General features: G+C 39.5%; 2 protein-coding genes and 1 long non-coding RNA gene across 11 annotated transcripts in view; 2 read left to right on the forward strand and 1 right to left on the reverse strand.

Moving 5' to 3' along the window:
* Positions 3,222 to 5,145, forward strand: LOC109722590 (putative FBD-associated F-box protein At5g56440). The gene is made up of 3 exons (XM_020250685.1): positions 3,222 to 4,055; positions 4,201 to 4,365; positions 4,792 to 5,145. Exons 1-3 carry the CDS (start codon positions 3,222 to 3,224, stop codon positions 5,143 to 5,145), a joined length of 1,353 nt encoding a protein of 450 aa, XP_020106274.1.
* LOC109721921 lies at positions 8,633 to 12,845 on the reverse strand. 2 transcript variants are annotated; one of them, XR_002219318.1, is made up of 3 exons: positions 12,668 to 12,845; positions 9,742 to 11,115; positions 8,633 to 8,892 (listed from the first exon to the last, which is right to left on the reverse strand). It is a non-coding gene; the product is annotated as an uncharacterized LOC109721921 (long non-coding RNA). The 2 variants fall into 2 exon arrangements; XR_002219317.1 differs by having other exon boundaries at positions 9,742 to 12,845.
* The window catches only part of LOC109722286 (caffeoylshikimate esterase-like), a 35,497-nt gene continuing 25,651 nt past the window's right edge, over positions 16,178 to 26,023 (forward strand). For 5 of the 8 annotated variants that reach the window (XR_002219441.1, XR_002219440.1, XM_020250278.1 and 2 more), the window contains exons 1-2: positions 16,178 to 17,835; positions 19,057 to 19,086. Coding sequence is in view for 6 of the 8 variants with exons in the window: in XM_020250278.1 (XP_020105867.1) it covers positions 17,494 to 17,835; positions 19,057 to 19,086 (372 nt within the window). In the remaining 2 variants the exon portion in view is untranslated. The remainder of the gene's footprint in view (positions 17,836 to 19,056; positions 19,087 to 26,023) is intronic. The other 3 variants (XM_020250275.1, XM_020250276.1, XM_020250274.1) reach the window with 3 other exon arrangements.

Raw genomic sequence — 26,023 nt, forward strand, 5'->3', positions numbered from 1 at the left:
AAGGCTTACGATAGGATTCATTGGCCTTTCATGTTCAATATTCTTCAATGGTGGGGATTTGATGCGAAATGGTGTGGCTGGATTAAACAATGCGTATGCAATGCTAAAGTAGCTATATTGGTCAACGGAGAGGCGACCAATTGGATCAAAACCAAGAGAGGGGTGCGTCAAGGCGACCCATTATCACCATTCCTGTTCTTGCTAGTTGCAGAATGCCTCGCTGGATTAACCAGTAAGGCCACTGCTAACAACCTCTTCAAGGGGTTGGCCCTTCCGACGAGAGTACAATGACCCTTACGCAATTTGCGAATGATACTTTCTTCTTCTCACTAGCTAGGAGAAGATTTATGAGAAACCTCAGGCTGATGTGGCGTCTATTTGAGGAGGCTTCCGATATGAAAATCAACAGGGAGAAGTCGGAGTTATATTACCTCGGATAGAAGGAGCGCAAAGCGGCAAGACTAGCGAGATTGCTCAATTGCAAGATTGGCACTTTCCCAACTTCCTACCTAGGTTTCCCCCTTTCCCCAAAGCCGCCCACAAAGGAGACCTGGAAGGGGGTTATCCAGAAAGTACAACATAGAATCGATGGATGGCAAGCAAAACTCCTCTCAAGAGGGGGTAGGCTTATCCTGGTCAACGCTGTGCTAACCAACCTTCCTCTATACTTTCTATCCGTCTTCAAGGCACCCTGTTGGGTGATCAAGCGCATCGAAGCCCTACGCAGAGATTTCTTCTGGAACGGTCAGAGTGATTCCAAACGAAATGGGTGTCTAGTTGCCTGGAAGAACGTCTGGTGAGCAAGATGGCAAGCGGGTTAGGCATACTGGATGTTGCTAACATGAATCAGGCGCTCCTGGTCAAATGGTAGTAGAGGTTTCACACAGCACCTCATCTACAATGGACCAAGATAATCCGTACCTTATATTACCAAAGAAGACGACCTCTGTGGGAGGGAAATTGCTTCAGACCTCTCTCACACTAGTGGAAAGGAGTCCTAACCACCAACGCTTTCTTCAAATGGGGAATCAACTATAAGCTGGGTAATGGGAGGTCCATCGACTTTTGGTCGAACAGATGGTGTGAGGATACCACACTCCGAACGTCCTTCCCGGAGGTCTTTGCATTATTGGAAGGCAACCCAAGACCGGTTAAGGACTGCTTTGGATGTGAGGACTGGAACTGGAATAGGATCCTGGGAGATGTGTTGACCTCTTCGCCTGGTCTGGGGTCTGCCATTTCTGCGCTCAAGGATAGCGTCGGTAGCTTTAAGGTAGGTCACCAGGTGGATATGATAGGGGTGGAGGTGGTGTAGCAACGGTATATTCACTGTTAAATCGGCCTATAGAATGTTAAGCGATGAGGGAACGAGGGATGGACATGCTAGTAGGATCTGGAGACTCCGAATACCGCTCAAGGTTAAAGCGTTCGGATGGATAGTCCTTATGAAAAGACCTCTTACAGCTGATAACCTCGTAAAGAGAGGGTGGACTAGGGATACTACCTGTGTGTTGTGTAGGGCCCATGAGGAGTCAGTAAATCATCTGTTCACTCAATGCATCTTTATCAAGTACATCATGGTGATGGGGCTCGAAGATGTGTAGACGGAGGAGCTGGGAGATGATGTACATAGAGTATGGGATAGGTAGATGGGCGGGTCTGGTGCGCGATCTAGGAGTAACGGACTGTCTGCGCTGGTCGCATGCTGGTGGACGATCTGGAAGGCCAAGAACAATGTTATATTTCGAAATTTACAATTTGACCTTGCTTTAGCCGTTCTAAGACTCAAGATGATGATATCATCGTGGAAAGATCTCATACGATAGGCCCTTTTCTTCTTTCTTTTTTTTTTTTTCCTGTTGCTACTTTTTCTGAGGCCCTGGATGCCTCACCTTTGTAGCCAAATTCATCCATTCAATGAATGAAGCAGGTAGCGTGCTACCTAATCTCTAAAAAAAAAGAAAATATATAGAGACCCTTCATCTATAAGTCCTACTAAAATTGATCCCTCAACTTTAAATTTTTTTTATTTACTATATGGTATTTTACTGGATCCAGATTTGGGTTCGGGTCCGAATCCGAATTTGAACTCTTCCAGACCTTACCCATTAAAAGGTAGGGTTCGGGTTGGGTTCTAGACAAGTATGGGTATAAAGTATCCAGTTCCATACTTGAAACTTTAATAGGTAATGTTTTTTACCCATATACTATCTATTTTTTTATCGGGTTTGATTCGTGTTCGGGTGCGGGTAGGGTTCAGATCGGTTATAGGATATTGGATATTTTGGACGGCTTTAGACGGAACCTTGATGGAGAGGGGCTAAATACTACAACTTGGAATGTTGAGAGGGGATAAAATATAGGTTTTTAAGTTAGAGAGAAAAAGTGAAAAAACGAATATTTGTAAGAGGGTTTCTGTAATTTAGTTGAAATTTATTCCAGCTTTTTTTTTAAGCTGTTGTTGAACTTACTTAATAAGTTCTTATTGAATTTAATTCTACAAAAACTTACAATGTGATCAAATTTAATATGAAGTAAAACTTGACCAAAAAATAGTATTGTGTTTCAAATGTTTTTTTATATAGTATATTTTTGTAAAATATTAAGCATATTTTGCAGATGGAAGGTACGGGCAAAATTAACATTTTGAAGATTTAACCATTATCTTTTCTCATTATCCTCTACTATGCCACAAAAGTAACGAAACATAATTTTAGCTATTTCCAAGAATCTTAGCTTTATAAATCAAACACAATATTTTACTTCTACTCTTGGCTATCCTAAAATAGTAAACTATTTCAAGAATTTAAAAAAATTATATACCAATGAAATTTATATCAGAACCAAATGGGGCCTAAAACTTCAGAGGCTAGCATTGTAGGTTAATCAAAAGATAGTTCAGCAGGAAAGCTTCCTGGGAAAGATTTATAAAGAGCAATTTAATATCCTGGGAAGACCAAGTCCTCTGGACAGAATATAGAAACTTCCTGCCAACAATGACTTTTCTCACTTCATTGCCTTACACAATTATCTCAATCTTCCAGTGAAAGATATATGATCAACCTCTTCACAAGTTGTTTAACTTTTTGACAATTTCAATTGTAGAATTGAGTGATAATTAAACCTATAAATAGACAAGATGACTCCTCTCAACACAACAACAGCATCAACAACTTAAAAAGGGTCGTCTGAAACAAGTAGAGAAAATTAATCAACCAAAGATGAACCCCAACCTCCCCCAGTCCACCCTTCTCCAACCATTCCAATCCCTCTCCATCCCCCCCACCACAGCAAGCCTCGACTTCGGTCGCGAATTCGCGGCAGGCAAAGCTCCGGAGGAAATCGTATCGATCATCAACCGCACATTGGAGTCTTACGGTAGCTGCAAGATCAAGAGCTTCTCTCTGTTCTTCGGCCCGCTCGATATGTTCCTCTCCGACATCGAAAACTGGATAGAATTTGCTATATCGCAGGTGGTCGAAGAGCTTAATCTCGACTTTTCCATGGGGTGGTCTGACCCTCCGTGGAATGAAGAGTTCAACATCGAGGACTACGTAATGAAATTACCGACATCTTTGTACTCGTGTGAATCATCGACACACTTAAGCCTAAGCCACACCGATTTCTGCCCGTTGGCCAACTTTTGTGGGTTTGATCATCCCCAATTCTTGTCGCTTCGGCATATGAAGATCACGGAGGGCGCCCTCCCATCTATCCTATCAAAATGTCCCCTTCTTATCAGCTTGAGCCTCAGAGATACACACTCTACCGAGTCGATCAGAGTTTTTAGCCCCGAACTTTTACTAGAGAGATTGGAGATCATAAGGTGCGGTTACACCACGGAGTTCAGAATCCTTGCACCCAAGCTCAAATCATTCATTTTTAACAGCGGACTCTTCTTCGATGACGACTCCTTCGCCGATATCTCTTCTTTAGAGGATGCTTTCGTAAATTCGATAGAATTCGAAGCTTGGGAGCCTGAAGACGACTATGTAAAGATAATCTCCGATCTCTCGCATGTTAAGATCTTGACTGCGTGCATGACGACTCTAAGGGTACTTTTTCTTTACCTTGTACTTTCGATCCAAATTTACTTCAATAATCGTCGGATGCCTGTATGAATATTATCTAAGTTAACATTTTTTTACTATTTCTTGATCTCTCTTTTTTGTTTTTTGTTTTTTGTTTTTTTTTTTGGAGTTCTATGTTTGTAAAGAATTTGATGCTGAAAATTTGGCGGTTAAGCTACCAAACTTGCGAGAGCTGCAGATACTTATGGACTTGATGAGCAGCTACACTCTCGAAGTTCCCTACAGCTTTCTATGGTTTTGTGAAGCACCATTGCTTGAAAAGCTATTCATTCAGGTGATTGCATATGCTCTTTTACTAAGGAGAAGAACGCACTAACAAATCAAATTTGATACCTCAGTCTTAGCAATTCATCACTTCTTGAATATAAATGGTACTAAATGACGGCATGAAGTGTGTACAAATATTTCACGCTGCAGTGAAAATGAAACAATTGATAAGTGAGTCAAATTGAATCTTCACTCTCTAATTTGTCATCTCGCACTACACTTGACTCGGAATCGAGTTACGCAATGCAATTTCCGAAAGCTCCAACTTTAGAGTTATCGCGCACCGCTATATTCTGTAAAAGCGAGGTACACTAGGTCCCGAAAAGTGTTACTTCCTAATAGACCGCTTCTATGGTGCCGCACTGCATATATACAGAAGTTGGTCAAAATAGGCCTCATTCTTTCTTTAAGATGATTGTGTTTTGTTTTGCAGCTAACGACGGCGCCTGAGGACTCCGAGTATAATAATATTGACCTGCAAGAACCACCGGGTGTTCCCTTTAATCAACTCAAGGTGATCAAACTAAGCAGTTTCAAAGGGGGCAATAATGAAATGAGACTGGTGAAGTTTCTTCTTGAAAGGGCTCCTGTGCTAGAGAAGATGCTTATAGTGCCTGCTCCAAAAGCTCTTCTGAAGGAGGACATCATCAGCAATGAACTGAAAAGTGAACTCCCTTTGTTGCCCAAAGCATCTCCTCAAGCTACCATAGTCTTGTGTGAACACTCATCAGAGGAGGATGATGAGGCACTTATTCCTACCCACAAAGAGCTCTACTGTGAATTCTAGTTGTCAGATAATATTCTTGGATGAGAAATTAGCTGCTTCAATAATCATATATATCATATATATATATATCTAATTTTGGAAGCATGATTTTCAGAGTAAACCACAAGCCGTCATTTGGCGCATTTTCATGAGAAGTTCTAATATAACTTGATACTAGTATAGCTTATTGTGTTCCAATATTATATATATAAAGCAGTTATGAGAAGTTCTAATATAACTTGATAATAGTATAGCTTATTGTGTTCCAATATTATATATATAAAGCAGTTTCATGAAAAATTTCAATAGGTAATAAATTACTCAAAAATTATAACTAAAAGTTAGTAACAACACTCCCATTCATCGCATGGGTCAATTGCTAGTGTTATTAATTTTGGGTGTTATATAAACATCTACTTGGGAGAAGTTTGCAATTAGTCATTTATGTGTAATAAATTGGTGACATTCAGAATTATGATGTTGTTATATATATTTTTGAGTCAGCTCTTTCAAGTGGTTTAAATTGGCTCTAGATCTAAGATCTCATTATATAAAAGAAAAGATTCCAAATGCAAAAAAATCCCCTATAAAGGCATTATCTTTTCACTTTTCTCTCACTGATAAAGAAAATATGTAGAGTTGAAAATTCTCTTTTAATCTCTATATTGTTATTACTTAACTTTATTATTATTTTATCATCCATAAAATGATGGAAAAACATTTCAATATTATATTATAGGTCAATTATATGTCCTATATAATAGAAAAGTAATTTCCAAATATCTTCTACTCTAGCCCCAATCAATTTTCGGTTTTTTCGGCACATCTATTTATATATATATATATATATATATATATATAAAAATTGGTGGCAGGCGGGCGGACGCGAGGGGCGGGCACAAGTGGTGCGAGCTGGGGCGCGAACGGACAAGCGAGCGGGCGGGCGCGTGGCGGCGGGTGGCGCGAGCGTGCGCAGCGGGCGAGCCCGGCGCGGGCAGGCGCGAGCCGCCGGCGCGGGCAGGGCGCGAGCCGGTGCGGACTCAAGCCCACGCGGGATTTTTTTTTTTTTTTTTTTTGTCTTTTTTCTGTGGGACCCACTCCTATCTCTCTTTTTTTGTTTTTCTTTCCTTTCTAACCCTTCTTATTTTAGAGTGTTATTGGCCACATACAAAAAATAAATTTAAATTTAAATTTAAAATTTAAAATTAAATTTATTATTAATGATTTTTGAATGTGTTGCTTAACTTTATATATTTAGTTAGTATATTTTATGTAATTGTTGTAATTAAATATATTTAAAAAAACTTAATTGTAGTGTTTTTTTATAAAAATGGATTATTTATATCTAAATAATTATAAAATTAAAAATTAATATTTAATACATACAATCTAAAATATCTAAAAATTAGGCATAAATTATTATATATTTTAAAGTTTTATTAATTAAAACACAAACTTATGAATTTACAATCTGAACCCGAACGGGGTGTTAAGATCAGCATTATTGTTTGTAATCAAAACTTATATATCTGATACAATTAATCGCATGTGAAAAGGTCTCTAAAACTTCCTTATTTAATTAACTAAAATATATTATTATTTACTTTATAAAAAATATATTTAATTATTTATAAAGAAGATAAATGAATCCGTTGCGTAGCACGGGTTCCTTAACTAGTACTTATGAATTGGGAACCGGGAGTTCCCTGGCCCGCCACGTGGATGGCGGTCGCGAGGGGTGCGAGGGGGCGGGCGCGAGTGGGGGTGCGACCGCTCGAGCGAATGCTAGCACGCGCGCAGGCGCGGCCGTGGGCCCAGGCGCGGGGATNTAAGTTTAGAGAAAAAAAAAAATAAATAAATAAACTAGATGCAGATATGGTTATTCTTGAATATTTTTTTAAAAGCTCTCTAATGCGCTGACAATTATAAACGGTAATATGTCGGGAGCGTAGAAAGATTTCGCTAAAGCATTGCCTCCATTTGTGGCCTGGTCTATAGACCGGGTCTAGGGAACAACTTGGAACGCTGTGACCAATCAGAGCTGCGGTTGGGATCTGGACAGGTGAAACAAAACGTGAACAAGTCTTTCGCTCTTTTTTATTTTTATTTCCCTTTTCTAACCCTTCTTATTTTATTTTAGAGTGTTATCGGCCACATACAAAAAATAAATTTTAAATTTAAATTTTGATGGGTTGTGGTTGAATTATAGTTAGACATAAATAAATATATTTTTATCGGTTTTATAGTAATTATAATTAAAACACAAAATTACAAATTTAGAATCTCAGAAGTAGGGATGTCGATGGGTATGGATACTTGAAATATTATTCGAATTTGGACCCGAACGGGCTAGGTTTACTAGAGTCACTTCCGGCTTGTCGCGGAAGCAATCGGTGAACCTCCCGGAGAGCAGGGTCAATTATAATAACTACAGAGCCATCAGAAATATATAGTATATATGCACATTATTTTATGACGAAAAATATCTATACAATTTCCTTATTTAATTAAGTAAAATTTATTATTTATTAATTATTTATAAAAAAATAAAAGAACTCGTTGCGTAGCACGGGTTCCTTAACTAGTTATTCCTATGAAAGAGTAAAAAATTTTAAAAAATTTAAAATTATGGCTTGGACCGGTCAAGAATAGTAGTGATGTTCAATCAAACTTATCTCAATATCATCAAACTAGATTTGACTATCAAACCTTTACAAATTTGATTTTATTATTTAATCTTTTAATTTATTAGATCCGAGCCAATTAATGACTCTTTAAATTTAAATTTTGAATATTTTATTTATTTTTATAGATTTAGTATGAACTAGACTGGAATACTATCAATAGCACAAAACTATTGGTGCTATTAGGTTTTTGGCCCTTGAATGAAAAAATATACGGTTAGGATGATGTGAGCCCCCTAAGGTTGAGCAAGTTATTGGTTGAATAGTATAATCTAACAGGTGAAAATAGTCAAAGAGCTAAATCTAACGGCGGAAAATTCAATAGCACCAAACGCTTGGTGCTATAGATAGTATCCCAGCCGGACTTGACTTAATATATTTTTTACAGTTTACATAATTTACAAAATAAGCAATTAGCTAAAATTATAAAACCGAAGAGCCATCAAAATGTTTAAATCAAATAAATTAAAAAGTTGGGTACTAATATTAAAATTTTGAAAAATTGAATAGTTGAATCAAAATTATATATATTTCAAACAAGTTTTTTAATATCTTTACCCATTTTATAATAATTTGAATAAATGCACACCTATTGTACGCCCTAATAAGTAGACCTCCTGGTTGTTCGTACCAGGGATGTCAGTAAGTATGGATATCCGAAATTTTATCCAAACACAAATCCTAGTCCGAATGCGTCATGCCTGGGCCCCAGCGGAAGCCTACTTGGATAGGCCCGCCATATGCCCGGTGTATACAAGGTGTCTACAGTAAACATGTTAGAAGTAATACAAGGAGATGGAAACAGCTAACATGATATCAGAGCATACATCATAATCTACTCTCTAATTAATGACAAGTAAAAAAGAAAGTGGAACTACAACCATAACATCTTCAAAGTACAAATATACATCAAGTAGCTACAAAGTAATCAACCAACAACACAGGGTCGTCACTATACATCCAGGACAAAACATCTTTCCAGCTAGCTAAAGAAAAGGCAACCACCTAACAGGAACTCCAAGCTATGCCTAGCTAGACGCGACCCCCTTACCGCGATCCCTAGCCTCCCCCGCTGTGGATGACTCTGTAAACAAAAACAACAACAAACTGGGCATGAGAACTATTAGTCGATAGTTCCCAGTGGGTAAGCCGCCGACATCAGCGAATTACACCACTAGGTCTGTCACGTCCCGCTATCGCCAATTTGGTCGACTCGGACCCGTACACAGACGCCGAATGGACAGCACCTCCCCTGTCCGCCCAAGGCTTAACAACTAAAAGTACATGTATAGAGAAAGAAATAATCCCAGAATAACATTGCAATATACATGGCTTGCACGAGGGCAAGCAACAAGCACAAGTAAAAGTAAACTAACTAAACCATTCATACATTGTATCTTGATTACTTTAAATCAAATACAAAGCTTACCATTTGATCACATACATACATTCCTCAATATATATACAACTGCTATCTCTCAAATGAATAATTTACATTTGCTTTCATCAACTATAAATAATTTGAATCAAAGATTATAAAAAATAATATATAGTATGATCAAACCATCTCTAACTGCAGCAAACATGAAAATCCTATTGTAACTAGTTTCTTGAAGGAACTTTACATATATTGTACTCTTGCAGACACTAAAATCAGTATATGATATATCTTTTCAGAAAGTAAAATTCTAAGTGTTTCATATGTATATGCATAGCTTTTTCTCTACTGATCAGTTTTGTCAGTGGACAAAAAGTGTCCAAACATGATATTAGAAGTTCAACACGACTTAATTAAAATTGGAATTCATTTAATTCCAATATCTATAACAAAGACTTTAACATAAACTCAAGTTAGTACATGATATAACATCTCACTAAAAGCATTCCAAACCTCAGTAAAGTAACTAAAGACATTAACATAAGATGTACCAACCTCAGTAAGGGGACCTGCCAGCGTTCACGAGGAGGGTGGGGACCGATGCGGCGGCCGCGGAGCTGGAGGCGGCGGCGTGCAGAGCTGGAGGCACGGCTGTGAAACTGGAGGCGGCGGTGCGCAGAGTTGGAGGCGATGGTCGTGAAGCTGGAGGCGATGGCGTACGGAGCTGGAGGCGACGGCTGCAAAGCTTAAGGCGGCGGCGTGCGAAGTTGGAGGCGGCTGCCGCGAAGCTTGAGGCAGCGACGCGCGGTCTTGGAGGCGGCCATCGCAGATCTGAAGGCGGCTGCGTTCGGATCTGGAGGCGGCGGTTGCGGATCTGGAGGCGACGGCGTGCGGACCTGGAGGCGGCGTGCGGAGCTAGAGGCGGCGGCTGCAAAGTTAGAGGAGGCGACGCGCGGAGGTGGAGGCGGGCGAGTGATGGAAGTGAGGGGGGAGGGGAAGAGGAGGATGTGTTGAGGAGGAAGAGTCGGAGGAGAGGGAAGAGGTGGGGGCGGCGGTTTCCTTGGGAAAAAAAAGGGGGAAAAAATGAGGGGGAAACATGGGGTATTTTAACATTTTAGGGTTTCGATTTTTTTTATTATATTTAGAGGCGGTTTTTAAAAACTGCCTCTAAACCGTCTCTAATACGTGAATTATAGTGGCGGTTTTTTTACAAACCGCCTCTAAACCGCCTTTAATACGATTTTATAGAGGCGATTCCCACAACCGCCTCTATAACATCGCCTCTAATAGTGGCGGATTTTTAAAATACAATTTTATAGAGACGGTTGTGGGAACCGCCGCTAATACGATTTTATAGTGGCGGTTTTTAAAAACCGCCTCAAAACTGTCTCTAATATGATTTTATAGAGGCGGTTATAAAAACCGCCTCTAGAGAACCGTCTCTAGAACCGCTTTTTCTTGTAGTGTAACAATGTCACTTTATCACTATTTAATAGTCCAATACAAATTCATACATCTATAGAGTTCTATGTTTTACTAGTCATTGTCCACATGCATTTTGCTTCCAAAGCATACAATTAGAACACATATTGCACTTTACCATATGACAATCACAACTCTATCATGTATGAATATCAACTAAACATGTATAATCCATGTATGCTCAATAAAAGTGATATAAACATAATAGGTCATTCGATAATTTCAGAAAGCATCACCCACCTTTAAATGATATCGAGATGCGAGAAAACCAATTCCCGCAATTTATGAACAATCACAATCCTCGCTCGCGACATACGAAGCTAAAATGAGATTTTTTCTCATTAGCTTGCCATAGGCTAATCGGAACGTTGATCCAAGTTTTCCAACTCATGAGTTTTATTCTCAATTAGGATTTTACGCGGTTAATTTCGAACTAAGCCTCCAATCCTACAAATTAGCATTTTCGAGTTAAAGTTCCATACAATCTGCTACTATACAAACTTCACAAAATATATAGAGTAACTTAACTCTAAGAACCTCATAATCAAGTAATCTAGGAATACAAGAGATCAAACTCATGCTACACTTTAATTCATGTTTCAACAACTCTTACATTTAATCCAAGTTTACATACATGTTATTAACATAGTGTGATGTCTAAGCTGTTATGGCAACTTTAAGCTTTAAAAATCCAAATTCTATAACTTAAACCCTTTCTTTTAGCTTAAATATCCTAACCACAATCAGGAATTAAGACCCACTTACCTCAGGTTCCATTTCAAAGCAAGAAATCACATGCACATCATACATGTAGCTCGTTATAGATTTCTTATGGCAATTAGAAGCTTTAGCAACCATAGCTTATAGCTTAGACCCTTTTATTTGAGCAATTATCCTAACTCGAACCAGGAATAGAGCATCATTTCTCATCAGGTGTTATTTCTACTAACAATTCCCATGCAAACTATTCAACCTATAGCTGATTATAGGTTTTATCATAATAATCTAAGCTCTAGAAGTCAATACAATCCATAGTTCAACCCTTTTATACAACAATTATCATAACTCTAACCAGGAATACTCTTATCTGACCTCGAAGGGGTGCTAACTCCCTCTCAGCTCAAAACTACGTTCAAGAACTCACTCCACAAGGCTGAATTTGCTGTTTACAAATAGGTCCCTGCAGCTTTTTGCATTTAACGGCAGCAATAGCAGTATTCGGCAGTAACAACAGCAGCATTCAGCAGTAACAGCAGCAGTAGCAATTGCACCTAAAACCTCCCAAAAAATAGGAATTTTGCTTTTACAAAACAGTCCCTGCAGCTTTTACAAAACAATCCCTGCAGCTTTTTAGTGCAAAATCTGCACTGGCAGCACTTGTTCCAATATAATTTCATACTTCCACTTCGTTCCGAACCCCTTTAAACCCTTCTAAACTTGTAATTAGTTACCCCCACACGACCAATTTAGCTCGGGGACTAACTCATTTATATTCTTTCATTCTTTGACCACTTTGATCAAAGTTAGTCTTGTAGTTGGAGATTCGATATATTATAGTTTCTCTTTAGGTTTTCATGACAATTATAAATACTAGCATCAAAGAACTCCAAGCCAAACCTTTCTATAGAGTAATTACTCTAAACTTATCATGGAAATAGCAACCTTCATCTCAAGTCTCACTTCTAACAACCATTCACATGTATACTACACCTACATACACATGACATATGGCTTGTCTTCTAGGTTTCATAGCAATTAAAGGCTCTAGTAATCAAGAATTCTTTTGTTCCACCCTTTTATAGAGTAAATAACATCACTCTTAACCAGGAATTCACATCACCTAATCTCATATTTCAGCTACCAGCTGAATTCATATAGTTCTACTAGGTTTCTTCATAGAACTACATGCTAATAGCAAGTTGTAACCTCTAAGAGATCCAAAACTCCCCTCTTTATATAGCAGCTATCACAACCCCATCCAAAAGAACAGCAAACCTACCTTAGATTTGATGCTCCCACAAGTTTTCTTCTCAGTTGTAGACCTTTCTCTCAGCTCAAAACCAAACTCCACCAATTTCTTCCTTCAAAACCCCTTCGAACAGTTTCTAGAGAGAGAGGAAGAAGGAGATAAGAAGGAGGAATGAAGGAGCTGGTTCCCTGCCTAAGAACCACGTATGCAGGTTGGGGTTCAAAGATAATACCGAAACAATTGCAATTAACCCTCCTACACAAGCTGAAATTACTCTTTACTAATCTGTTCCTAATTCAGAATCTGATACTTTTCGCTGGAGCCCTTCTGAATATCTGTTTGCTCTCAAATTTGACAGTCAGACTCGATTAAAATTAATAAGAAGAACGATATCTTAATTTTTCAGTTTGGACCATTTTTTGTCACCGAAATCTCTACCGACTAAAATTTCTAACAGATAACAATTAGATTTTATTTTTCACTTTTCGGGTGTCAGAATGACATGAAACTTTAAATATAGCCTCATAAAAATAATTTTGACATATTCTCCAATTTTCATAATTTTCTGACACTGTGAATTTTCTGCTAAAATATCAGCCCCGTTTCTTACCGAAAATTTTAAATCTTCTGTTTTCATTCCAATTTCAGTACAAATCATTTCCAACTTATATTTTACTTCTCTAAATCCAATAAAAATAGTATCTTACACTATTTTTATTTACATCTACTTTTATATTAAAAGTCCGGTCTATTACAAGGTCCCTAAGGCATAAATAATAAACAAGTAATGAGTTGCTAATACTACCAAGCCTCCAATGCACATAATGTTTAACAAGTATCAAGACTACTCTAATATGAGTAAGCATGCTAATGTCATGTCCACTAATGTACACTATCTAGTAGCGACAGTTAATTAACTCATTTAGTTAACTTTACCCAATTTACAAGGACTTACACAAGTGTAGTCCGGCTTGCGTCGTGCCTAATGGCCCCGTAGTAGTATATACTCTCCACGGCAATCCACTTCGGCACCCAATCCCGCACAGGTGAGCATGATATTGCGTAGGCCAACTCCGAAGTGTCAGCTTGTGGGGAGCAACCCTCACAAGTATGTGCGAATGAGCACAATAGTAAGCAAGTATGATCCACAATACAAAACTCTCACTCGTCATGTCTAAAACATGGTATGTCCTCTAACAACCCATAGGTCGGAAACTAGCTATGTTATAATGTCAAGTTCTAGTCATTTAACTAGGTCAGAAACATCAACATTAAGTTCATGCTACATATTATCATATAATTGCCATTTTCACTTGCCTACGCAAGTATACTGCAAGTCATGTAAAGTGTACTACACATGATTAATAAGCAACACTTTCCACTACATAAGGTATGACTTGCCATATGTACTATGTATAATTAATGCATCCAAAAATCACTTATAATGCATCCAACATGATTATACATGATTTCTAATTTCATAACAATAACAAGAACATAGAGGGAGTTTACCCATTTCGGTGAGGTCAAGCCCATCGGATGTTCCTCGGATTCTCTCGTTTGCTCGAGCGAAACTGCTTTCTAGCCTTCTAGCACCCTAACAACAATTTTTTTTTTTGAGCAACAATTCTAAATCAATTAGGAGCTGCTAATAAGTCTCCCACAAAATTTCTCAAAAATCCACCTAAAATAGGTAGGAAAATACCTTGTACAGGGAAAGACTCTATTCCACACTTTATCTAAGGTTGGGATATTTCAACTCCAACCTAAAAGAGAGTTTAACAAACACCAAAAAAGTTTTAACAACCCAGCTAAGAATAATCCCAAACTAAGCTCCAATTCGACCAAAAATCACATACAAGGTAGCAAAATAGAAGTTAACCTTTTACAACCTCCAAATCTAGTCAACCTTGAACTAGAGTTGAAGATTTATCCTCAAAAATCCTTTCTTTTTTCTTCTCAACTCCTCCAAAAATCCCAACACCAGCTACCATGGAGAAAAGAGAAGAGAAATGATCAATTCCATCAATTTTCCACCAAAAAATGGAAAGGAATCTAGAGAGAGAAGGAGAAGAGCTCACCCTATGTTTTCTCTGCTTCCAGCATAAGAAAGACCAGCTTATGCGGTTGGGAGGGATAAACATAGCTTTAAGATTACCAAAATGCCCCTCACCAACTCAAAAAAAAATATTTTGTCACGTTGAGTATTGGTACTTGAGTTGGAGTACCAGTACCCGATACTCAGACAGGCTAAAACCCGAGCGTGAGACCTTCGGGTTTTAAGCGGTGTACCGGTACTAGCTCAATGCAGTACCGGTACCTAGTTCCAGTGCCGGTACCCACCGACTCAGTACCGGTACTCAGCACCCACATCTCAAACCAGGGAGGGAACTATTCTGGCAACCCCCTAGGGTTCCGGTACCCCACTCAGGTACCGGTACTCTCAAAACCTGCAGTTTGCAGATTTTAGTGTCCGTAGTTCGTTCTCGCACTTATAAAGCTTAAGTTAGGAGTCGGTACACTCCTGTCAACCCTCAAAACAGCTAGAATAGTTATAATTACTATTCTTGTACTGAAACCTTGCTATTTGTTAAAATTTAGTGTACTACAGAACGGGGGCAGGTTTAACCGATTTAATTGGTGCTAAGTGAGAACGGTTTCAATTACAGATATAGAAAGAAAAAAATTTAACATATTCGGATTGGGTATGGTTCTCTCTGTACCTGATCCAAACTAAATCCAAAACCGATTTATTATATATACAAAAATTTAAATTTATACTTTAAAGATTTAGAGTTGAGTATGATATGTTTTAAAATTTAGTTTTAAAAAAAATTCTTTCGGATTTGCATTCCAATTTTGATTTTGATTTATTTTTGTGTGTAAACTTAAAATCCACCCCTGTGGTTTCGCACTTTCTCACTTTAGTACTATATGGTTTAAAATGTATCAATTTAGTACCATGTAGTTTCATTTTTCTCTTTTCGTCAGCATCTCCATTAACATTTCGTTAAATTATATACAAAAACCTTCCGGTATTCTATTTAGATTTATTGAATATTCACTTTAGTATCTTTTAGTTTTAATTTTGTCATTGATTTAACGAAAAAAAAATTAGTGAAAGATATAATTAAAAGAGAAAAATAAAATCATAGGATACTAAATTAATACACTTTAAATCATAAACTACTAAAATAAAAAAAAAAATTCAAAACCAAACGGTGGTATTTAAAGTTTTTTTTTTTTTGGTTGAGTTTCAGTTATAATTATGAATTTTTAAATCTGATAAATTTGAATTGGAATTTAATTGGAATTTGAGTTTTTAATTCACGAATAGTTTGTGAATTATTCGCAAATTTTTAAAGAAAATGAATAAAACAGCCGCATTGTATTTTTTCCAAAAGTTCAGAAAAAAAAAACACATTTTTTTTTATCAAAAATAATTATTCGTAAATAATTCGCAATTTGCGAATAATTCGGCCAAAAAAANAAAAAAAAAAAAAAAAAAAAAAAAAAAAAAGCCTTCGGTCCGCAACGTACGTTCGCCACCCTCCCCAAAATAAAAAAAATCGCTCGATCGAAAAGGTTTTGCCCTGAGTTCTCACCCCTGCGGCCCTGCCACCGACCCCAGCCCCCATCCCTTCCCCTCCCCCTCTTCCCTTCCGGCCGCTCGCCGAACGCCATCGGAAGCCCCCGCGGGGCCACATCGAAGATCGGGTTCTTCGCTCTTCAGAAATCAGAACCCTCCTCGTCGCCTCTTCCTCTTCCGCTCTCCAGCGATGGATCAGTAATCGGGTGGTTCTTTACAAGAATTTTTATGCTTTAGTCTCTCTCTCTCTCTCTCTCTCTCTCTTTCCTTTATTTCATCTTCTCTTAATTGCTGACTGTATGGTTTTGAGTAACAAGACCATGACTACAAAATGTAGCGTCATTGTGAACATGCATTTATTAAGATTCATTACTTCTTTTTTATCTTTAGTCTCTACAGCATACATGAATATGCCCAGCATACAAGAATAATCAGCAAATAAGGTTTTAAGAATTAAGACCTCAAAAGGTTTGATATGCCCAGCAGGTTGTGAGTACGGTTTGAAAGCCACAAGCATATGCATTGATTAAAAACCAAGGGAGATCTAGCAAACTTAACAAAGGCTAAAAAACATGGGTGTTAACTGACAATACTGTGAATTCCCGATGAATTTGGAGAAATAGCAATATGGAGACACAGATTTGAGTTTGCTGTTTGCTTAATTATTTATTTATTTTGGGGCATAATATAGTTTGCTATATTTTTTTTACTTAATTAGCTTAATTTTGTAGCTCTTTATTCTTATATTCTTAAGAATTATGTGTGTTTATGCTAATAGCATAAATCTTGAGAGAAAAAAAAACTTAATTTAACAGCCGAATTTTTGATCCCGAATTTTTAATTGGTGAACGTATAATATCCGCATAAATCACGTATCCAAATAATCGGCGAATCCGTTTTTTAACTGTATTTTTCAACAAATTTAAAAATTAGAAGACGAATTTTATCCGAATTATACCCGTACCGAATTTTTGCCGAATCCGAATTAACTAACTATGCTGGAGAATGCGGCTCAGCATGGCATGTCTTTTGGCCGGATTCATGCCATGTAGGGCCGCCTCCGATCTATTTCGGTCTAGGAAAATGTTTGCGAAAGTAATCCAATGCCTGAAAGAAAATATTTTATATATTGAATTAACACATGCCCGTTTTACACCCTGATTAGTAGATCTCCAGAATATCCAAATCCAGAACAAGTCAAAATCATCAATTCGCCACAACAGTCGTTGCCACCACCACGTTCCAGAGTCCCACAGTAGACCCAGTAATGGCAGTCCCCCATTCCCACGTACTCCACCACCAACACCACATCCAGATCCAAGGACTACAATCAAATCATTCCTTTGAGTCCCCAATCGGACGGCGGATGATCCACTTAATCAAATCACCATCTTCACCATTGGGGATGAATAGGAGGAGGGAATCATCGAGTTTTCGGATCGCAGTAGTGTCGGAGGTGAGAGAGAAGAAGAAGAAAAAGGAGTTGGAAGGGGTGGGGGAGGAGCTGAATTCCGTGGCGGCACAGAATCTCGACCGGGCACCTGCTCGCCGCCGCGTTCGATCTGCCTTCCTCGACGTCCAACGCAATTTGGATCACTTCTTGTTCAAGGTAAAAATACCATGATTAGTAGTTGTTAGGTTAAATTAAAGTGAGGCTCTTCTCTTAATCTTTTCTGATTAGATCGTACATTTTTTTCTCAATCAAAGAATGTGGATACAGATCGCAACTTCCTCCCTCAATTTTTCCCTAATAAGGCCTAGTTTGGGATTGAGTTGATAAAAGCAACTGCTTTTATGCTTTGAAAGGCTAAAAAAAAATGCGAAAGCACTTCCAGTTTTTGCCCTTCATCGGTTTTTATCACAACTTAATGGCATTGGGAAAGGAGAGACTGAAAATGATTTTAAATTTTTTTGGGCCTTTCAAGTATAGAATTAGATGCTTTTAATCACCACAATACTAAACCAGGAGGCCAAAGTTATATAGAATTGGGGGAAGGAAAGTTGAAACAACCTTTCAATATTTTCAGCTTTCTAAAATATGAAAATGGATGCTTTTGGCGAAGAAATCTCTAACTAGGTCTCACGATAAGTTTTTAAGTGCAATTTTTATTTTGATATTTTAAAGATCAAAAAAAATTCAAGTGTTCTAAAACTTTATTTTTTCAATACTAGGAATTGCTCAAAATTTACATTAAGAGAACTATCTCTAACTAGGTCTCACGATAAGTTTTAAGTGCAATTTTTATTTTGATATTTTAAAGATTGAAAAAAATTCAAGTGTTCTAAAACTTTATTTTTTCAATACTAGGAATTGCTATAAATTTACATTAAGAGAACTTCTATCATCTTCTCTAGTAATAGTTTTGCCACAGTTTTTTAGTATAAAAATGCTAGTAGTACACCCAAAAGTAGGGTGTAAATCTTACACACACCTATCCAAAATGATTTTTTTAATATTAAAAGAAAAAAGATTGATAAGACTAGTGAAAAATATTTTGGATGGGTAGGTTGGAAGATTTACACTCACTTTTTGGTTGTACAAGTCGCATTGTGCTTTTTAGTATTGGAGGAGCAAAGCACTACATATTATTGGAAAATCAATATTTCCAAACTACCCTCTTTTTAAGGTTATACAGGGAGTAGTCCCTATATAAGTGATGTATTAGAAGTAGAGAGAAATTAGAACATAGAGATAAGATAAAATAGATTTCCTAAGAGTTATATGTGTCCTTTGTCCTAATCTCATTTTTATTTTTATTTTTTAAAATTTAACGGTTATTTTTTCTGTTTAATCTTACATTTTATTAGTTTATTTGTGTAATTTTGGTAGATGGCTCCGACGGGGATCCCAACAGAAGAGGTGTGTATGTATACGACTCTCTTTACTTTTTGGTTTTACTCGTCCTTGAACTTATTTTCTTTTGCCTTTTATGCATAGTTCTGACAATATATTGTGTGGACCGGGTCTAATAGACCGAATAAAAAATTAAATCTACATTGGAAGTTTAAGAAAAAAAAGGGAAAACTTCAATTAGCCCCTGCGATTCAGTTCTTTTTCACTTTCCCACCTGTGGGTTTAATGCTGCTTTGTTACATTTTATTTTTATTTTTCCCACTACAACAAATTGTGTATATAATGACAATTTTAAAACCTTCGCCACAGACAAAAAAAATCGTCGCTATACTCAATAGCGGCGTTTGTAGCGGCAGTTTTACAACTTTTACTTATAAAGGAGACGCTGTTTGATTTAGTGGCACTTTTGAACTGGCGCTATTTTACAGCGACAGTTTTTCTTTGATATTACGACACTTTAACAACTGTCACTGTATGTATTTAATTAGACGATTTCAGTGACATGTAGCGGCAATTTTTGAATTGTTGCTATTAATCATATGAATAGCAACATTTTTTCAAGCGCCATGTCGCCACTATATCCATACGAGTTAGCTTTAGTGGTTTTGTAGCAGGAATTCTTCATCTGCCGCTGCTGGTTTAAGTGAAGAGTAATTATATGTACTAATATTTTTATGAGCACTACTGTAAGAATTATATAGATAAATGAACAACCTCAATACTTTTCTATGTATGCAAATAACATTCAAATATTGTTTCTTAAATGAACTCTATTAACATGGCTGACCAATATGAAAATAAAAAAGTACGCTTTCATTATTTGAAAACATAAAAGTATCACCAATTAACTAATCATTTAAACAACATTAAAATGATAGATAGTTTATTAAATATATATCCATATGCAGCACATTTATTAATATTTAGAAAAAAGAGTAAATTCTCCCAATGCCAAAAGTTCTTCAACATTGATCACGTACAAATCTATTTGACCTTCAAACTTCAGGCGTAACAATGTATAAATTTTTAGTTTTAGCATCATCAAACCTCAACTATTATAACAAAAAAACAATATTGTACAAACATAAGTAGAACGCCATGCAATTGAAATGAGCCGCAAAAGGCGGTCTAAAGTTCTTTTAAGTTCTACATAAAAGAAAGTAATTTACCCATGCATAAAACATCCAAAAAAATAAAGAATTGAAGCTCCAATGCTCCAGTATTAAACAAATGCTACTAAGCCAAAGAGTGAAGGCCAACTAGCACCTAGCATAAAGAAATTGTAGGGACCGTTAAATTTGAATTTTGAAATAAAGTTGAGTAAATTCAATAAATAAATTAAATTTAAACGTATTCAATTTTGGAGGAAAAAAAGAGAGAATAGGGTATTTTCGCGAATTGGAACTGTTCCCAGCAGAACGAAATCAACACTCTTATGGTTTGATAGTGCAGGAAGTCGTGGTGAAGTCTATTTTCGGATTCTGCTAGGCAAAAGCACGGAATAAAGCGAAAGTCAACAAGTGGTCAATTTTGAAAGATGGGTATTTTTGGAAAAAGTGCAACATTTTTTGTGTCAAATCGTACGAAATCGCAAGAGGAGGTGCCTCTGGGCAAAATATGAGTGTTGTGAGGGACTGAGCATAGAATATGAAAGTTACAGGGGCTTACAAACAATTTTGCAAAATCCATATTTAGGTGACTAGGGTTTCCAAACCCTATACAACATATCCTTACCTCCTCTGAGCCCTAGCTACCATAGCCCTCGTCCTCACCTACGCCACCGCCTCCCTCGACCTTCGGTGACCATCCTCGACCGCCGGAGCCCTGGCCACGATCTCGTCAGCCATTAAGGGCGCGTTTGGTTCATGTTATGTAGCATTACAAGATATTTCAATATAACTAGATATATGAGATTTCTAAATCAGATTACTACTGATCCTGCATTATCACGTTTGGTATAATGCAGTAATATAATGCTAGATTACAATATATATGGAATTATTATGTTTGGTTTATTTTATAAAATTTAGTAATCCTAACAATAAATGGAGAAGACAAAATTGTTTGAAGCACGCACAGAACCGGAAGCGCCCCTTGTTTCAAATTTCAAAGAGAGGAGGGCGGGTTATTCACATTTAATTTGATGGTCAGAGGCGAATTGAAAGTTAGATCTACATTGGATCTCACCTGAATCGCCCCACCTATCCTCCTGAGGAGAAGTTTGGTTTCAAACTCCGATTCAAACAGGAGTACGCCATGCTAATGTGCCTTGGATGATCCACATCTCCGGGTCAGGCGCTGATGAGCACATTGAACTATCCATGTGGCTGAGAGCCCTCGCAGCCCAGGCACATTCCACAATTGCCCTTATGTTATATTTGACAAAATATAAATTTAAAATATAAACGTGAAATTTAAAAATTTAAAAATTAAAATTTTATAATTTAAAATTTGAAATTTAAAATTTGAAATATAAATTTAAAATCTAAATTTAAAATTTAAAATTTATAATATAAATTTAAAATTTAAAATCTAAATTTAACATTTAAAATTTAAAATTAAATTTGATTAAAATTTTAAATTTAAATTTACAATTTGACAATTCAAAATTTTAAATAAAATTAAAAAAATGACATATACAAAGAGTTTGGGGGAGGGGTTGGAGAGGTAAACTTATAATTTTACATAACACGCAGGATTACTCGCCAACAGTAATACAAGATACTCACCCCCTGCTAGGTAATATTTTTGGTGTAATCCTGCACCCTTTGTAATGCTACATTACCGACCAGATTACAGATTGGATGAATCAAACACAGTAATCCTAACAGGATTGCCTGTAATCTTGGCGGGATAACTCGAACCAAACACGCCCTAAGTTCCATCTCTCTCTCTCTCTCTCTCTCCCCCTCAAGATATCACTGTCTCCCCCTATCTCTCTCTAACTGTCGCTCTCTCTACCCGATGCTCTCCTCTCTCTCCCCCTCAAGACCACATTGAACCCGAGAAGCTCCATCCTCGGTTGCGCCGCCTCGGACCACCGCCGTCAGCTCCTATGTGTCCGGTGATCCCACTCTGGCAGCCCTGGCGTTGCTGATCTCTCCTCGAGCTCAATCTCTATATTTGAACCTGATTTGTGGTAGATCAAGCCATAACTCCAAGCCCGGGGCCGTCGCCCCTGCCGTCGCGGCTTCCTGCCATCACTGCGGACATTTATGGACCCCATAGCACCCTCCGGTGCCGCCCCGACGGCCCTCGGCCATCCCATTGCTCGGGTCACCACCCTGAACCTGAGGGTGTTTAGGGTTGGCCAAAACCCTTCAACCACCGCTACCTCCAACCACCGGCAATCGTCACCTCTGACCTCTCGTCGGGTGTACCCACTCCGGCCGGCGCGTGCCTTTCTTGGCCGCCGGAACCAGCAAAGAAAGAAGCCTGCTTTGGTCTGCCTTGGGCTAGGGCTTTGTTTTGGCTGACACTCCTATTCCGGCCATCCCTAGTGTCGGTGACCTCTCGGCAGGTGAGTATGACCTTTCTGAGACCTTGTAGGTCACCGTCCTCCCCTATGCGGCAATCCGTTTGACCCTATTTTGTTGAATTGGCACCGTTACTCTCGTAACCCTTAGCACCTGAAGTTCAGGTTGCTCCAACGCGCTTCTCGGCCTCTTTATGCGCTGCAGACAGCAAGCACGGGTTTCGAAACATCGAAACCTTCCAGCCTACACAATCGGTTGGGTTCCAAATCGCAGAATCCTTGGTAATGGACAAAAACTGTAGTTTTTCATATGTAATTAATGCAATAATTGAATGCTTAGTGGTTTCAATGCAATTTGGCCATATGGACTGTCTCGGGCAGCGTGAACCCACTGCTTGTGACCTCTGGACTGATCATCCTAGGTCTAATGGCCTTTGCGAAGCGTAATTAGGGTTTCGGAGCGGTTATCGGCAAAATCGTCGATCGATCGCGATTTTGGTTCGAGATTCGCGTTCAATCAACGTGAATGCTCGGTATTCGTTGTCGTGTTGGCTGGTTGTCCTCATTGTCTTGTGTGTCCGGAGACAACGATTGGGTGGCGGAGGGTTCCAGAGCCGAAATCGGCATTTTTGGGAATCCGATGCGATACGATTTACGTTAAACACTTTTATTAACATTAACTTAGTGTGTTGCTGCCTGCACAACCAAATCGGTGTGCTTCGGGGCAGTAGGTGGTCTACGGTGAGGGTTGGTATCCTCCGGGGCACTTCGTCGGTTTCGAAAGTATTCTGGTGAGTTCCCGAAAATTCCGGCAGGTTGCGGGAATTGGTAAAAGGAACCGATTGCCAGATGGTTTTCGGGATTAGAGATTATTGACTTTTGAGTCATTTAGGGTTAGTCGTGTTTAGTGGAGTAGTCTATGACTTCGTGGAATCTTTTGTAGGTCTGGCGACGTTTATGAGCACCTTTGGAATTGTAGGTGCCTCGTCAGCTTTAGGTAGGTATTTCGATCTGAAATCGGTATAGTAGTTCAGTGGCATTCTTCCTCTTTCCTCTTCTATTTGATCACATATTTTATGTTGAGCAGTTGTCACCACTAGACTTCACGTTCTGTTTGCTCTACAGTTACTTATACTCATCTTGACTTAAGGTGGAGTGGTATCCTATTGTCGATTGCATGACTAGTTTACTTGATTGACCTGATTAGTCGGTGTTAGGTGATATTTATGAGATATGAGTGATCAGATTTGGTCGGTGATTCCTTGTGGATTCGATCTTGGGTATTTGCCAATTGTTGGCTATTGAGTATATTGCATCGATTGCCATATGTCACGGACTTAGCGTTTTCGTTCGCAAAGCCCGTGCGGCGCCCACCTTTCCTGCTCGAAGATGGACAAGCCTTTGTCCTTGTTGCTAGCCCGGACCTTCGCGTCCTACGACTAAGTATGCAAAGGGAAATGACAAAGAGAAAGAGGCAGAGGTTCTCTCAAAAACTAAGTACTACACTACTTAGAAATGAGAATTACAACCTACAAACAGCATACAAACACACTCTCTCTTGTGTGTCATGGCCTTAGCCAACCTCACTATTTATAGGCCTAAAGGTGCCTTTTCAACTCACCCACTACATACATAATGAACCCACATTATGAGCCCTCATAAATGCCAAAAGCTCAAGAGTCACCCATAACTCCCATGAGTTTCATAACCCTTGAGTTTCCCACAACGGGTTGGGTTTGGGCCTTCTTGACAATCCGCTTCGACCCGTCTTCAACCCGAACTCGCTAAGCAGATTTGGGCCAGGGACTGGGCTGCATAGAAATTTTTCTAAGTCCCTGACACCCTCCTCCACCTAATGCGCAGGCGTCCTCGTCGCGCGCTGCTTTTGAAACTCGTCGATGAGCGCTTGGTACTGCCAAAGTGTGTCCGCCTTTTCCCAACTAGCCTCGCCGAATGGGAGATTCTTCCACTTCACCAAGTACTCAGGATTCGGCACGACCCCACGTCGCCGAATGAGTCGAGTGTCCAGGATGGACTCCGCTTCTTTGTCGAACGAAGTCACCATGGTCGGAGGCGCTCGCTGCGACACTCCTCTGCTCGGATCCTCCGCGTCCTCGTTGTACAGCTTCAACCTGCTGACATGAAAAACAGGGTGGATCCTGAGGTTTGCGGGCAGCTGCAGCTTGTAGGCCCCCTTGCCCACACGCTTGACGACGGTATATGGGCCTTCGTACTTGCGCAGCAGTCCCTTGTGCACCTTCCGCAAGGCTTTGAACTGCTGCGGATGAAGCTTGACCATCACGCGGTCGCCCTCGGCAAACTCCCGAGGCTGTCGCTTTTCGTCAGCCCACTTCTTCATCCGTCGTGCTGCTTTCTCCAAGTTCGCCCTTGCAATTTCACCCTTTTCCTGCAAGTTAGTGGTAAACTGAAGAGCAACTGGGCTGCGGAACTGCTCTCCCGCAGCAGCCGTGTGAGGGGCAAGTGGTTGTCGCCCGATCGCCAACTCGAAAGGGCTGCAGCCTGTAGACTCGCTGCGCCGCAAATTGTAAGCAAACTGGGCGACATCGAGATGATGCACCCAATCTTTCTGATTGGCACTCACATAGTGCCGCAAATACTCCTCCAACAGAGCGTTCACCCGCTCAGTTTGCCCGTCGGTCTGTGGATGCCAACTGGTGGAGAAGAGCAACTCCGACCCCAAGATTTTGAACACCTCGGTCCAAAACTTGCCAGTGAACCTGGGGTCGCGGTCGCTCACGATGCTCGTGGGGATCCCCCAAAGCTTGACGATGTGGCTGACGAAGAGGCGTGCCGCTTCTTCAGCCGTGCAATCGGTCGGCGCAGCAATGAAGGTCCCGTACTTGGAAAAACGATCAACCACCACCAGAATGGACCCAAGCACCCCCACCTTTGGTAAGGCGGAGATGAAGTCCATCGAAATGCTCTCCCACGGACGGCTAGGCACAGGTAAAGGCTCGAGGAGTCCGCCAGGTCGCTGGTGCTCAACTTTGTCTTGTTGACACACCAAGCAGGTTCGCACGTAGGCCTCCACGTCTTCGTGCATCCGCGGCCAAAAGTAGGCGGCCTCGAGCAACGCCAGGGTTCGCTTCTGACCTGGGTGGCCCGCCCACTTGGAGTCATGGCACTCCTTGATGAGCTCGCGGCGAAGGTTGCCCCACTTGGGCACGTACACCCGTCGCCCCTTTGTGAGGAGCAGCCCGTCGCTCAGCCAAAACCTTCGCGTTTTGCCCTCCTTGACAAGCTGCACCAGATTTTGAGCGATAGGGTCCTCATTGGTTCCTGAACGAAGTCGATCGCGGAGCGTCCCTTGAAGCTGCCACACGGCTGCAAGCTCAGCCTTGCGGCTGAGAGCATCAGCCACGCGGTTTTCCTTCCCGGGCTTGTATTGCATCTCCATGTCGAACTCCGCCAAGAAGTCTTGCCACCTCGCCTGCTTAGGGGACAGCT

Source organism: Ananas comosus, linkage group 16, assembly GCF_001540865.1.
Source record: "Ananas comosus cultivar F153 linkage group 16, ASM154086v1, whole genome shotgun sequence".
Classification (NCBI taxonomy): Eukaryota; Viridiplantae; Streptophyta; class Magnoliopsida; order Poales; family Bromeliaceae; genus Ananas; species Ananas comosus.

Coding starts and splice junctions, on each gene's coding strand:
- LOC109722590 (XM_020250685.1), top strand. CDS start 3,222: ATGAACCCCAACCTCCCCCAGTCCACCCTTCTCCAACCATTCCAATCC. Junction 4,056..4,200: donor CGTGCATGACGACTCTAAGG/GTACTTTTTCTT, acceptor TTTTTTTTGGAG/TTCTATGTTTGTAAAGAATT. Junction 4,366..4,791: donor TTGAAAAGCTATTCATTCAG/GTGATTGCATAT, acceptor TTTGTTTTGCAG/CTAACGACGGCGCCTGAGGA.